At 47.5% G+C, this 13,707-nt stretch overlaps 1 protein-coding gene across 1 annotated transcript in view; it reads right to left on the reverse strand.

Annotated features, from left to right (window-relative positions):
- Positions 1 to 13,707, reverse strand: part of ABCC8 (ATP binding cassette subfamily C member 8) — an 803,652-nt gene that overhangs the window by 466,048 nt on the left and 323,897 nt on the right. The window contains 1 exon segment of the mRNA XM_030201075.1: positions 11,107 to 11,241. Within this exon segment, the coding sequence (XP_030056935.1) occupies positions 11,107 to 11,241 (135 nt within the window).

Below are 13,707 nucleotides of genomic sequence, written 5' to 3' on the forward strand. Positions count from 1 at the left end.
AATGCTTCCACACCCAACCCCTTCTAAAACAGTCTTTTTTCATGTGTTAAGCCCACAATAGGGCTAAGCACGCTTTAGTAAAAGGGTCCCATAGACATCTATGTGTCTTTATAAAACTGGGCCATAATTAGCACCTTCACGCTCACTTAACCTAGGTGCCCTCACTCTGCACAGAAGTAGGTGTAACCCTTGTCAAGCATCTACTTTTAATATTTCCCCAGGCAATTTTACAAGTGCGCATTTGAGCGCATCAAACACTGTTCTATATATTTAAAGTGGCTTATCAAATTGCCCCCTAGCATTCTGACAGCTAAGAAACTTGGACATAAGACTAGTATTTAAATATTACCAGGACCAATTATGGAAAATTTGCACATCATATTCTTTTTAGGCAACTGTCACCAATGTAGGCTATAATTATAGTTTTTCTGTGCATATTTCATTAAATCCTAGCTGTAATTAAATGAATAATATTCACTTTTTTAAAACTACACTAGATTTTAGATGAAAAAATGCAGAATGTCCATTTTATTTATTTTTAAGCCCAAAATAACTTGTACTTCAGGGCTAATTTTCAAAAGAGAAAAACATCTAAAAAGTGGCACAAAGCAGCATTTGGACATTTTTCTCACAAAAACATCCAAATCAGTATTTTTCGAAACCTGTTTTGCAGACATTTATCTATATAATTCATCTGCAGTTTGTCCAAATCACAAGAGGGCATGTCAGGGGTGGCAGGTTTTTTTTTTTTTTGGGGGGGGGGGGGGGTGGCAACAGGATTAGGGCGTTCCTAATATTTGGATGTTTTACAGCCATAATGGAACAAAATGAAAACATAGGGTTGAAACTTCAACATTTTGGTCTAGACCTGTTTTTAGAATGAATAAGGCACTAGTGGTGGGTGCAGTGCACTGTAGATGGGTGGACCCAGACCCATACCTCCCCCTACCTGTTACACTTGTTGTGGATGCTGTGAGCCCTCCAACACTCACCAGAAACCTACAGTACCCACATCACATTTAGGTGCTCCCTTCACCCATAAGGGCTATTGTCGAGGTGTGCAGTTTGGGGGCAGTGGGTTTTTGGTGGGTTTTGGAGGACTCAGCAGACAATATAAGGGGGTGATGGTCAGATGCGTACCTGGGACCTTTTATGTGAAGTCCAGTGCAGTGCTCCCTAGGGTGCCCCACTGCTCTCCTGGGATGTTTGTGTGGTCAGTCTACTAAGAATGTTGGCTCATCCTACATCCCAATAGCTTGATTTTGTGTGTTTTGCACTTGGATGTTTTTTTTTTCCCCAAAAATGGACCAAAAAGATAAACATTCGTGTAAATGTGTGAACACATCTCAAGTAGAATCCATTAGTTATGCATTAAATTTCTTGGTTGGTATGAAACTTTTCTTCTCACATTTGTCAAGAGTCCCTCATCTGTAGTTACATCTCATTCACTTCAACATATATTCCACATTGACATTTGCTTTGCCCTCCCCTTATATCACTCCCAGTAGTATCTAAACTAATAGCTACACTTTTTATACCACCTTATCTCTGATTCCGATAATGAACTCTTTATAACTGACTGTTTAATCTACTATGCCAATCATGTTCTAACGTAATACCACGTGTATCTCTCACTCCGGAAATGGCGATCGCCAGGACGGAATAATGTAAGCCACATTGAGCCTGCAAATAGGTGGGAAAATGTGGGATACAAATGCAATAAATAAATAAATACATACATACATACATACATATATGAGAGTCGCAGAAAAATCAGGTAACCTAAATATCTAGTGCATCATGGTGCTTATTTTAAAAATGCTATTCATGATATGGCTGCGGATATGCTGGCATATCCATGTTCAAATTCCATCCATGTTGAAAGCACCATTTTAGAAATGGTGCACTCTCAATGTTGATCCTCTGAACATTGAAAGGGCAATGTCTAGGAAAGAGGCATGCTAGGGGTATACCCTGGGTAGCACTACATTATGGATATCCAGAAGTTGTAATAGCCTAATGCTGAGCATCTAAAATATTAGCATTTTTTTGGATGAAATCAATACCCTTCTGCCAGATCTGTGCACAGTTATACATGTGCTGGCTCTTGCAACATGCTGTATAACTTATTGTGTAGAAAGATTAATGTCTCGTGGAGATGGCAGCAGGTGTCACGGCTGTGCCATGTTTCATGCTCTCCTTCCTCTCCCCACCTGGTGGTCAGACCTGGTGGCTGCTATGGACTGTCTGGTTACTGTTTCCCGTTCCAGATTTCAGCCCAGTCCGGTCCGGATCTTCCAGACTGCCAGACTTGCTCTTTTTGTTTGAACCTGCACAGCTCCCGTAGTTGCCTGGTGATTGCTGCAGCTAAGCCTCAGCTGCTGCTGGGCTTATTAGTCATTCTGAAATCTTTCTGCTTTGCCTTTGCATCGTCTAAGGCCCTGAGGTTGGTCGGTGTGCTGTGTGCACGTCTGCCTAGTCTGGTTTTATTGTATTGATACTTGCCTGAGATTCTTGTCTGTTCTAGTTAGTCTGTGTGTAGTTTAGATTAGGTTCTTGCTTGTTCTCTCGTCTTGTCTCTGGCTTGTAGTTTTGTGTCTAGTCCTTGTCTGTTTGTGTTTTTAGTGGCTGTTCTGCAGCTTCCAGTCCTGTCTCCTTTCTGTCAGTATTTGTTCCCTGTTTTAGTGGCTGCTTGCAGCTTTCAGTCCTGTCCTTTAGCTTATCCCTTCCTTGCCCTGCTGTCCCGGTATGTTCCTTTCACCTCTGACCCTCAGTCCTGGTTCAGCCTAGTGGGTACCCAGTCCTGCCTTGCCCAGTAAGTCCTGCCGGCCACCTGTAGCCAGGGGCTCAACTCCAGGTGAGACGTGGCCAAGCGCAGGTGAAGTTTAATTGTGCCTGCTCTGCTTATTCCTGCTTGTTTGCCTCTGCTGCAACTCCAGTCCGGGGTTCCAGTCCTGTTCTGCCTAGTCTCTGGTGTTGTTATGACTCTGCCCCGGTATCATGCTCTCATTCATCTCGCCCCCTGGTGGTCAGACCTGGTGGTCGCAATGGACTGTCTGTTGATCATTTTCCCAGTTCCAGAAGTCATGCCGGTCCGGTCTGGATTTTCTAGCCTGCCAGTTGGTCTCGAGACTTTTTGGAACTAAGCTGTTTCCGTACCTGGTGAACTCCCTGGCTGTTGGCCTTTATTAACCACCTGGAAGTGTTTCTAGTTTGCCTTGCAACAGAGGTCCTCAGAGGTGTGTCTTCTGTGGTTGTTTGTTGCTGTGCTTTTGCTACTTCCAGTTTCTGCCTTTGAACCTAGTGCCTGGACCTGGACTTTGACTTTGCTTGCCGCTTGCCTTTGAACCTTTGCCTGGACCTGGACTCGGACTTTGCTTGCCGCCTGCCTTGGAACCTCTGCCTGGAGCTGGACCTTGACTTTATTTGCTTGGCCCTGGTTCTGCTGGGTTTGTGGACTATCTTCCTGTTCTCTGCTGTGGCTTCTGTTCCAGTGGGTATTCCTCCTGCCGCTGCCGTCCTCGGCAGTAGCCCAAAGGCTCACTATCCAGTGTTTCGTGTGAAGCGTGACAGATTGCAAGGCCATGAGCTCGGAAGAATCACCCGCCGGTGCGATAGCACACCTTTATAAACTCTATAACGAAGTGAATGCACAGGTACAATTGTTAAGCCAATATGTGCACCTTAACCCCCCAGGACCTAGGACATCTTCCGGGGTGGCTCCTCCAGATTCAGACTCAGGACCGGCGGCAGCTCTGGTAAGGCCAGATATCTGTCTGAAGTCACCCCCAAGATATGATGGGAATCCTAAAGACTGTAGGGGTGTTCTCAATCAGTGTGCTATAATTTTTGAGCTTCAAGCTCGGGACTTTCCTACTGAAAGAATTCAGATTGCCTATATTATGTCACTATTGTCTGGACAGGCTCTGGCCTGGGTGTCCCCTTTGTGGGAGAAGAATGATCCAGTGACCCATGACCTCCGCAATTTCCTGGATCAATTTAGACGAGTGTTTGAAGAGCCCGGGAAAGTTGCCTCCGCAACGTCAGCGCTTTTGAGATTAAAGCAGGTAACGCGGACTTTGGGCGACTATGTCATTCAGTTCCGCACCCTGGCTTCTGAGTTAACTTGGAATAATGAGAGCCTGGTCGCGAACTTTTGGCAGGGTTTGGCGCCCCAAATTAAGGATGAGCTAGCTGGACGTGATCTTTCTACAGGATTGGATGACCTGATTAGACTCTGCACTACAATTGATATTCGGTTCCAGGAGCGTAACCGAGAACGGCGCTCCGCAGAAAGGGTGGGAACCAAAACACCTAGTCTTCAGGCTGTGCCCCGGTGTATAAAGGCCAGGAGGCTTCTCCACTACCACCCGCAGAACCCATGCAATTAGGACACACTTCCCTCACCATGCAGGAGAAACAGAGACATCGGAGTCTCAACCTTTGTCTGTATTGTGGTGATATTGGACATTATGCGGCCAGGTGCCCTCTTAAACCGGCACCCCTGGATCAGGGGTTGACAGCAGGCACTATAGTAAGTCTATCACCTGGCATTCTTCGTACTCAATTCTTGGTGCCCGCTATGCTCGATCTTGGTCACAAGAGGGAACAGACTGAAGTTTTCCTGGACTCCGGGGCCGGTGGAAACTTTATAGCCGAGGCCCTGGTTCATCAATTGAACATTCCTATACAAGAACTACCTAAGCCCATGCCGCTTTTTTCAGTTTATGGATGCATTCAAGGGTATGTAAACACCCAGATGGGTCCGGTGAGCTTAATGTATTGGGATCACAGAGAAGACATTTCCTTTTATGTCCTCCAGTCAGCCGTGCAACCTATTGTGTTGGGTCTACCGTGGTTACAGAGCCACAATCCGATCCTAGACTGGGAAAAGGATGAAATTTTGGACTGGGGTGAGTCTTGCAGGAAGGATTGCCTCGTGTTGGATCATGGTGAGATTGACAGCGAACGACAAGACCAAGAATCAGATGCCTGGACTGATATTAGTGACTCACAGTCCCAGAACTCGGATGTTGCTGGAATGAATCTGCACTGTGTCTGCATGGCGCCCCAGATCAGCCAGTTCTAAGCTGGAGTCGACAAGGCATCCAAACCCCAGCGTTCCGCCATCAGGAGTTCTAAGAAGATCCCTCGAGGCGGGTTATCCTACGCCTCTCCTCGAGGACAGGATTCAGGTCTTAAGGCTCACGACCGCCATGATGTTCAGAGATCTCAAGGCTCACAGAGGAGTCTCCAGCGAATCATGGCGGGTAGCCCTGCTTCGGTGCTGTGCACTCGGGCCAACTCGATGTACAAGCTCCAGTCCGGTCTACAATCGACCGTCTCACAACCCAAGCCTAGTACAGGGATTATGGATCACTCGCTTAAACTCAACAACAGATGCCATCAGAGATATCCATGGAGACCTAGATCACCCGAGAGGTCCGGGGGGGCCTTGAGAGGGAGGTACTGTTATGGCTCTGCCCCGGTATCATGCTCTCATTCATCTCGCCCCTGGTGGTCAGACCTGGTGGTCGCAATGGACTGTCTGTTGATCGTTTTCCCGGTTCCAGAAGTCATGCCGGTCCGGTCCCGGATTTTCTAGCCTGCCAGTTGGTCTCGAGACTTTTTGGAACTAAGCTGTTTCTGTACCTGGTGAACTCCCTGGCTGTTGGCATTTATTAGCCACCTGGAAGTGTTTCTAGTTTGCCTTGCAACAGAGGTCCTCAGAGGTGTGTCTTCTGTGGTTGTTTGTTGCTGTGCTTTTGCTACTTTCAGTTTCTCTATCTGCCTTTGAACCTAGTGCCTGGACCTGGACTTTGACTTTGCTTGCCGCCTGCCTTTGAACCTTTGCCTGGACCTGGACTCTGACTTTACGTGCCGCTTGCCTTTGAACCTTTGCCTGGACCTGGACTCAGACTTTGCTTGCCGCCTGCCTTGGAACCATAGGCGCCTGGTATAAGAGGCTTGGGGAGGCTAAGCCTCCCCAGCCACAAGTGCAGCAAGGGCGGGGCGGTGGGGGCGGACTGCCCCGGGTGCAGCTCATGAGGGGTGCTGCCTTGAACATCTCCCCCCCCGACTGGTGCGTGCAGAACGTGCGATCGATGCTGGGGCTGTCCTTTCCCCCCCCCCCCGACGTCGATCGATGCTGGGGCTGTCCTTTCCCCCCCCCACCCGACGTCGATCGATGCTGGGGCTGTCCTCCCCCCCCCCCCCGACGTGCGAATCGATGCTGTGGCTGTCCTTCTCCCTCCCCCCCCCCTCCGACCAGCACGGTAATCGTTCTCCACCTCCGCTCCTGTCACATCTTTCAAATTTGAGGCTTCGTAGCAGCAGCAGCAATGATGTAAGCGCTGCTTTCAGCCTGCCCGCCCGGAAGCCTTCTCTGGACAGCGTCCTGCCTACGCGGGAAGCTGTACAGAGAGTGCTTCCGGGGCAGGCTGAAAGCAGCGCTTACATCATTGCTGCTGCTGCTGGACTGCTACAAAGCCTCGATTTGAAAGATGTGACAGCGAGCAGCAGGTGGTGGGATTTTGTCTTTTCAAAAAACAAATGCAGGTGCAGGTGCTCAAGAAGCAGAAGGAGGCAACATTCGCTTACAGCCTCTTCATTCCCACAGGTGCAGTTGGGGTCATTGTCGTCATGGTGGTAAGAGAAGGGATCTACTAGGTCCAATGCTTTTTTTTGGCCTGGTCAGATGTAAGGGAGAGAGGGGGGCAGTGGGGCAAAAAGAGGAGAGTGTTGGGTGGGGTTGAGGCCTTGCAATAGTAAGAAACAAGGCATGGGGCAAAAGGGGGGTACAAATGGGGAGAGTTTAGGGTGGCAATAGGGGAAGAGGAGATGGAGTTAGGACTGGTCAGGATGGAAAGACAAGCGGGTGTGGATTAAAAGGAGAAAGGGGGTGGTGGGCAGAGTGAGGAAAGTTACGGGCGCAAGGAGGGAAGTGTAAAGGGATAAGGATGGAGAGAGAAGAGTTTGGGGTGGGTTAGTGACAGGAGCAGAGGGGAGCGATACTGCCAGTAGCCCGGGGGGGGGGGGGGGGGGGAAGCGATGCCAGCCAGCTGCCAGACCAAATGGAAAGGGGGGTGGAGAGAGGAGGATGTGATGCTACATCTAAGGGGGAAGAGGGAGGAAAGAAAGCAATGGCAGGGCAGGGGAATGGGAAAAGGGGGGGAGGAGAAAAGAGTGAGAGTGATGGTAGATCTAAGGGAAGCAAGAAGGGGAGGGGAAAGGTTGGATGCAATGAGTGAGAGGAGAGATGCATGAGGACGCTGGAGGAGAGAGAGAGAAAGTGGACAAGTGCAGGGGAGAGCCAGAGAGAGATGGGGAGAGAAAAAGAGGACATGGAAGAGAGCAGGGGAAAGCCAGGGACATGGAAGAGAGCAGGGGAGAGCCAGAGAGAAGATGCTAGATGGAGAGGGGTACAGAGAGAGAGAGATGAGTGGAAAGATGGGGAGAGAAAGAGGGGACATGGGCAGGAGAGAGAGAAGCTGCTGGGGAGAAACTGGGGAGACTCTAGCTGTCAGACGGAGAAATGCTGAATGAAAGGAGGGAGAAAGAGGGAAATGCTGGAAGGAGGGGGCAGAAAGAGAGAAGACAAGACGTAAGGGTAGGGAGGGAAAGAAAGAGAAAAGACACTGGAAGGATGGGGATAGAGAGGACATGCTGAATGGAAAAGGGTCGAGAGAGAGAACTGTTTAGAAGGAAGGGGAGATAGAGGGAGACATAGATGGAAGGAAAGGGAGACAATAGACAGAAGGATTGGGAGAGGGTAATGGGTAGAAGGATGGAGTGAGAAAGAGGGATGACACTGGATGGAAGGGTAGGAGAGAAAGAGGGAAGGTGCTGGACATGGATGGATGGAGGGGAGGGAAGAGAGGAGAATCTGGACATGGATGGAGTGGAGGGCAGGGAAGAGAGGAAAAATGTTGGACAAGGATGGAGGGAAGGAAAGACAAAGGAAGGAGATGCACACGGATGGAGTGGAAGGCAGAGGAGAAATGGTGGACATGGATGGAGGGGAGGGAAGACAGAGAAGTACATGCACATGGATGGAGGGAAGGGGAGAAAATGCTGGATATGGATGGAGGGGAAATTGCTGAATTTAAGGGCTGATTGGAACACTTTGAGGGCAGTATGCTGAAACTGGAGAAAGGATAGGGACAGGGCTACAGATGGTAGACAGGACGCATAAGGACACAGGAGGATGGTGGACATATTGAGAGAAAAAAATATCAAATGGAAAGAAGACACTGGGACCAAAGTGAATAGAAAAACTAAATGATCAGACAACAAAGGTTAGAAAAAAGTATTTTATTCAGAATTTATTAACTGGAATATGTCAGCTTTTGGAAATGTGCATCTGTGATATTTTGCATGTAAGTTTCAATTTTTCTAGTATTGCTGCATGCTGAGTCTGACTTCTTGAGGTAATTTTCCAGTTTTGCCTTCATATCTGTTGTGTCCTGTGTTTTTCAAGTGTAATCCAGGGGAGTAGCCAGACACCCAATTTTGGGAGGGCCTGGGCCCAAGATGGGTGGGCAGAACTCTGACTTGTCCAACAAGGGATCTGGTCTCTCCCTCACTCGCCTGCATGCCATATGGTCCTCTCAAATATCCCCCTCCCTTGCATACCTTGTAATAGCAGATTTTCACCGGCAGCGAGCAGCAGCTAATACTGTGGGGCCAGTTGCAAGCAGTATGTATCAGTCGCTGCTCACTGCAGGCTAAGATCTGCTACTTAAAAAGGGTATGCAGGCAGGACAGTTGTTGGGGAGTTTTCGGGCTAGTGGGGCTTGGGGATCCCTGCCAGCCACATCATAGGTATGTTGCTACTGGGGTGGGCCTGAGCCCAAAGTGGATGGGCCTGGGTCCACCCGGGCCCACCCTTGCTACGCCACTGGTGTAATCAAGGTGCAGTATCTAGTGTGTAATATTTACAGCCCTTTTTGGTTTTTTTTTTTGTTTCACCTAGGTTGTGTACTGGTGTTTTAGAGTCCGGTGTAATTACAGTGCTGCCTTTCCACGCATAAGGTTGTAGCTCGTCCTGTCCTTGGAATTAGTGCTGTTATGGTTTGCTAAGGTTATGAGTGTGTTTGTGCACAAGTGTGTGTATAGTGTTTTGCAGTGGAGAGATTGTGTATTGGCCTTACTGAGGTGGCACCAAAAACATCAAAAAGTGTTTTAGAGCCTAAATCATGACACACTACTTCTTGAAGGATCTACATATAGTCGTTAATAAAGGAGCTCATTGTGAACACTATCCACCCTAAAAGGGTGTTTTGTGGCTCTACATGAGAATCGTGATATTATGATTCCTGTTTCATATTGTTGACGATCTGCATTTTCCATATGGGTGGTATGTTGGTGTATTAGGGTCTGCCTAATGTTATAGTATAGTAAGGTTCTGAGTGTGTTTTTCCACAAATTTTGTGCATAGTGTTTTACAGTTGAGTGATTGTGGTTAGTATATATGCTTTGAGCAACCACTTTATTCTTTGACATATGATACATATCTAATATCTAAATTTAATAAAGGTATTAATTGTGACTAGTTTATGTTTACTTATTTTTTTCTGTGTTAATTGTGGCTATAAGCTCCACCCATGGCTCCACCCCTAACCCCGCCCCCTTTAGCCTCCCAAACAGTTGGGCCACCGACCGCCTATGCTTGGAACCTGTGCCTGGAGCTGGACCTTGACTTTATTTGCCTGGCCCCAGTTCTGCTGGGTTTGTGGACTATCTTCCTGTTCTCTGCTGTGGCTTCTGTTCCGGTGGGTGTTCCTCCTGCCGCTGCCGTCCTCGGCAGTAGCCCAAGGGCTCACTATCCAGTGTTTCGTGTAAAGCGTGACAGGTGTGGGGTGGTTTTGCCTGCCACTGCCGCTCCTCGGCAGTGGCCCAAGGGCTCACAAACCTAGTTCCAGCTTTGAAAACGTGACAGCAGGTGTCAATGCATGTGAATATGTGAGTGCTGGGGGGGGGGGTGGGGGGGGGGTGGAGGGCTTCGTACACAATCACAGGAAAGTGGCAGAGGTGCCCCATGGGAATAAGTGGCAAGTAATGGTGGCCCCTTTATGATGCTATCTTTCCATACTGTTATGGGTCTGCAAGATAGACCCATACCTTTTGAGGAAACAATCCTAGCTGTGCTTGTTTGTCGTCTCATATATACAACATTTTACTCAAGTGTCATATACTTTTTTTACCTAAGGATATGGTGTTTTCTTCTTTGGCTGCCCTTCCTGATAGTAATGATAGTGTCTTGCTGGTCCATGTAGCACTGACTCTCAGCTGTGCCCAGGATGCAGACTACATCCCCTGAAACCTAGCAGTGGCTTCAACTCTAGCTACCTATTGGTCATATATGTTGCTTGCACAGCACTTAACCAAGGAGGCTCAAGGACCATGTTGACTCTGGCCTTCAGGCAATGGGCTAGCCAGCGCCACACATTGGGGTTTGGATGATTGGCCAGAGGCTGAGTCCATCACATTTCATGCACAGAACTGAGATGAGCAACACAATACATGAGCATCAGAATGGGCTACTACAATGCATGAAGGGCAGCAAGGAAGGTGACATGAGGAAAAAGGACATATGGAAAAGTCACAGAGGCCATTTAGTTAGATTGTAGGTCTGAGGGTTATGTGCACAGGTCTGCTTCATAGTACGTATTTGCAAGTCTACATGTCTGCTCATTGGCTGATCATTATGAAAAACATTTGTAATGGGTCTATGGTGGGGTGTATATAACACTGCCCCTCATTTTTAACAGGTCACTCTCTAATAAACCCAGGCCACCTTAAGAGAGCAGGTTCCCGCCCCAGGAGGAAGCAAGCCGGGGAGGGGTGGAGACACAACCAAGGAGTGTAAAAGACAGGACTAGGCAGAAGTTCAGGAGGCCCAGGGGAGAAAGAGGAGAAGCTCCAGCGTATGCTTTGACTGAAGACATCCCAATGCTATGATTGGGCTGAGTTAAGCCCTTGTTTCTAACTGATTGAACAATGCAAAACTTACTGCACTTTAGTAAATGGCCCTTATAGGTTTACCTTTCTAGTCTGATTAATGCTCTGTATCATGGAAATGTATACTAAATTAAACATACTTACTAATGTGCTCCTTTGGGCCTGTGACAGTTTGGTGGCTACAAAATACTGGACTGGTGCAAGCACTATGATTACTGTTGCTCCAATTAAGGCACTGATTCCAAGAAGGTAGTAAAGAAGAATGACTCCTACAATAATCTAGAAAGAGAGAATAAAACAAAAGATGTGTACTTCTCCTATTACAGCAAATCAGGCACAGATAAAAACTAATGTGATTATTAAAAACCCTCTAGATATTGGAGTTCCTGAAATTAAGCCAGGTAATATTGTACTCACAAATTAAAATGTCTAAACGATTTTGCACTGTAACTCTTAAATTTGTAAGACCATATGGCATGGTAGCCGAATGCAAGATTACAATTTTGCAACTCTCTGAGGGATGGCGGCACAGCAGAAAGACTAAGTGATGGCAAGCATAAGAGGAAAATTAGGGTGCATTGGAAGATATCTAAGTAGTACAAAAAGGAGATAATACCTGTATACATTGGTTAGATATCTTGTGGAGTAGTGTATTCGATTCTGAAGGTCATATCTCCCAGAAGCTCTTGATACAGTAGAAGCAGGCAAGCAAAGGCCTAACAAAATAGTTCATCTGCCTATGAACCCTGTTCTGCGACCTGTGGAGGGGCATAATCGAACGGCACTGGCCAATCGATGGCTGACCATCTTCGGGGCCGGCTCAGCGAGGGGGCAGAGCCAAGCGTATTTTCGAAATAATGCTTGGCGCCGGCCAAATCGCTCGCCGATTTCCAGCAGGATCAACAAGTTTACATGAGATGGCCGGCTTCGTTTTCCAGCCATAATGGAAACCGGGCCCGGCCATCTCAACCCGGCGAAATGCAAGGCATTTGGTTGTGGGGAGGAGCCAGCATTTGTAGTGCCCTGGCCCCCCTGACATGCCAGGACACCAACCGGGCACCCTAGGGGGCACTTAAAAAAATTTAAAAACAAAAATAGCTTCCAGGTGCATAGCACCCTTACTTTGGCTGCTGAGCCCCCAACCCCCCCCCCCCAAAACCCACTCCGCACAACTCTACACCATTACCATAGCCCTAAGGGGTGAAGGGGGCACCTACATGTGGATATAGTGGGTTTTGGGGTTTTTTGGAGGGCTCAACATTAACCACCACAAGGGTAACAGATGGGGGGGGGGGGGGGGATGGGCCTGGGTTCACCTGCCTGAAGTGCACTGCACCCACTAAAAACTGCTCCAGGGACCTGCATACTGCTGTCAAGGAGCTGGGTATGGCATGTCAGGCTGGCATACAGGCTGGAAAAAAAAGTTTTAGTTTTTTTTTTTGGGTGGCAGGGGGTTGGTGACCACTGGGGGAGTAAGGGGAGGTGATCCCCACTTCCCTCCAGTGGTCATCTGGTCAGTTGGGGCACTTTTTTCAGACTTGGTCCTAAAAATAAATGGACCAAGTCCGGCCGGCGAAATGCTCGTTCGAGCCGCACATTTTTTTTTCATTATAAGGTGAAGCCGGCCATCTCGTAACCACGCCCCCGCCCCTCCCCGTCCCACCTTTGCTACCCTACCAACACGCCCCTTGAAGGTTGGTCGGCGCCGCAATGAAAAAGCAGTTGGGGCTGGCCAAAATGGCTTTCGATAATACCGATTTGGCCGGGATCAGGAGATCGCTGGCGATCTCCCGATTTGTGTCGGAAGATCACCGGCGATCCCTTTCGAAAATGAGCTGGATAGTCAGTCAAATTTTCAGGATATCAACGATGAACATAAGCTGCTTTTCACTTACTAAAAGCTAAATACATTCCTCAACTCTGAACATGCAAATCTGTGGCTTTGCAGGTGATATTTTTCTTACTTTAATATGACTTGTAGACACTATATCAGCTGTTATGCACCTTATTGACTATTTTGGTCGAGTGTTAGGCTCCAAATTGAATTATCAAAAAACTGTGGCTATTTCTATTAACACTACCCCACAGGTTTTGATGTCTTTAAATCTTCTATTTCGATGGGGAGGGAAGACTATTAGATATTTGCGTATGCAGCTTCCTACTCAACTCCAACATTTATATTTAGTTAACGTTACATCGCTATTGGTCTATACAAGAACATTGCTAACCAATTGGTCTAATCTGCTTCTCTATATGATGGGTAGATTGACTCATTTTTGAATGGTGATACTACCTTTTTTGCATAGGCATGATAAACTTGCACTTCAACATTTGTTATATGTTTTTTATGGAAAAGAAGTAGAGCTTGATTTTATTTATTTATTTTACATTTGTATCCCACATTTTCCTACTATTTGTAGGCTCAATGTGGCTTACATAGTACCGTAGAGGCGTTTGTTGGCTCTGGTGAGAACAAATACAAAGTGATGTGGTAGGATAAAGTTCATGTGGCACAGCCACAATTAGGGAATCGTACAACGGAAGAGTTGAGTTACGTCCATTACGTACTTTAGTTTGTTGTGTCGCAGAGATCAGGCATTTAGGTTGGATCGGCAGGTTATGCCTTTTTGAATAGGTTAGTTTTTAGTGATTTCCGGAAGTTTAGGTGGTCGTGCGTCATTTCAAGGCTTTTGGTAATATGTTCCACAGTTGTGTGCTTATGTAGGAAAAGCTGGATGCATACGT

The sequence above is a fragment of the Microcaecilia unicolor genome, chromosome 4 (assembly GCF_901765095.1).
Source record: "Microcaecilia unicolor chromosome 4, aMicUni1.1, whole genome shotgun sequence".
In the NCBI taxonomy this organism is placed as follows: Eukaryota; Metazoa; Chordata; class Amphibia; order Gymnophiona; family Siphonopidae; genus Microcaecilia; species Microcaecilia unicolor.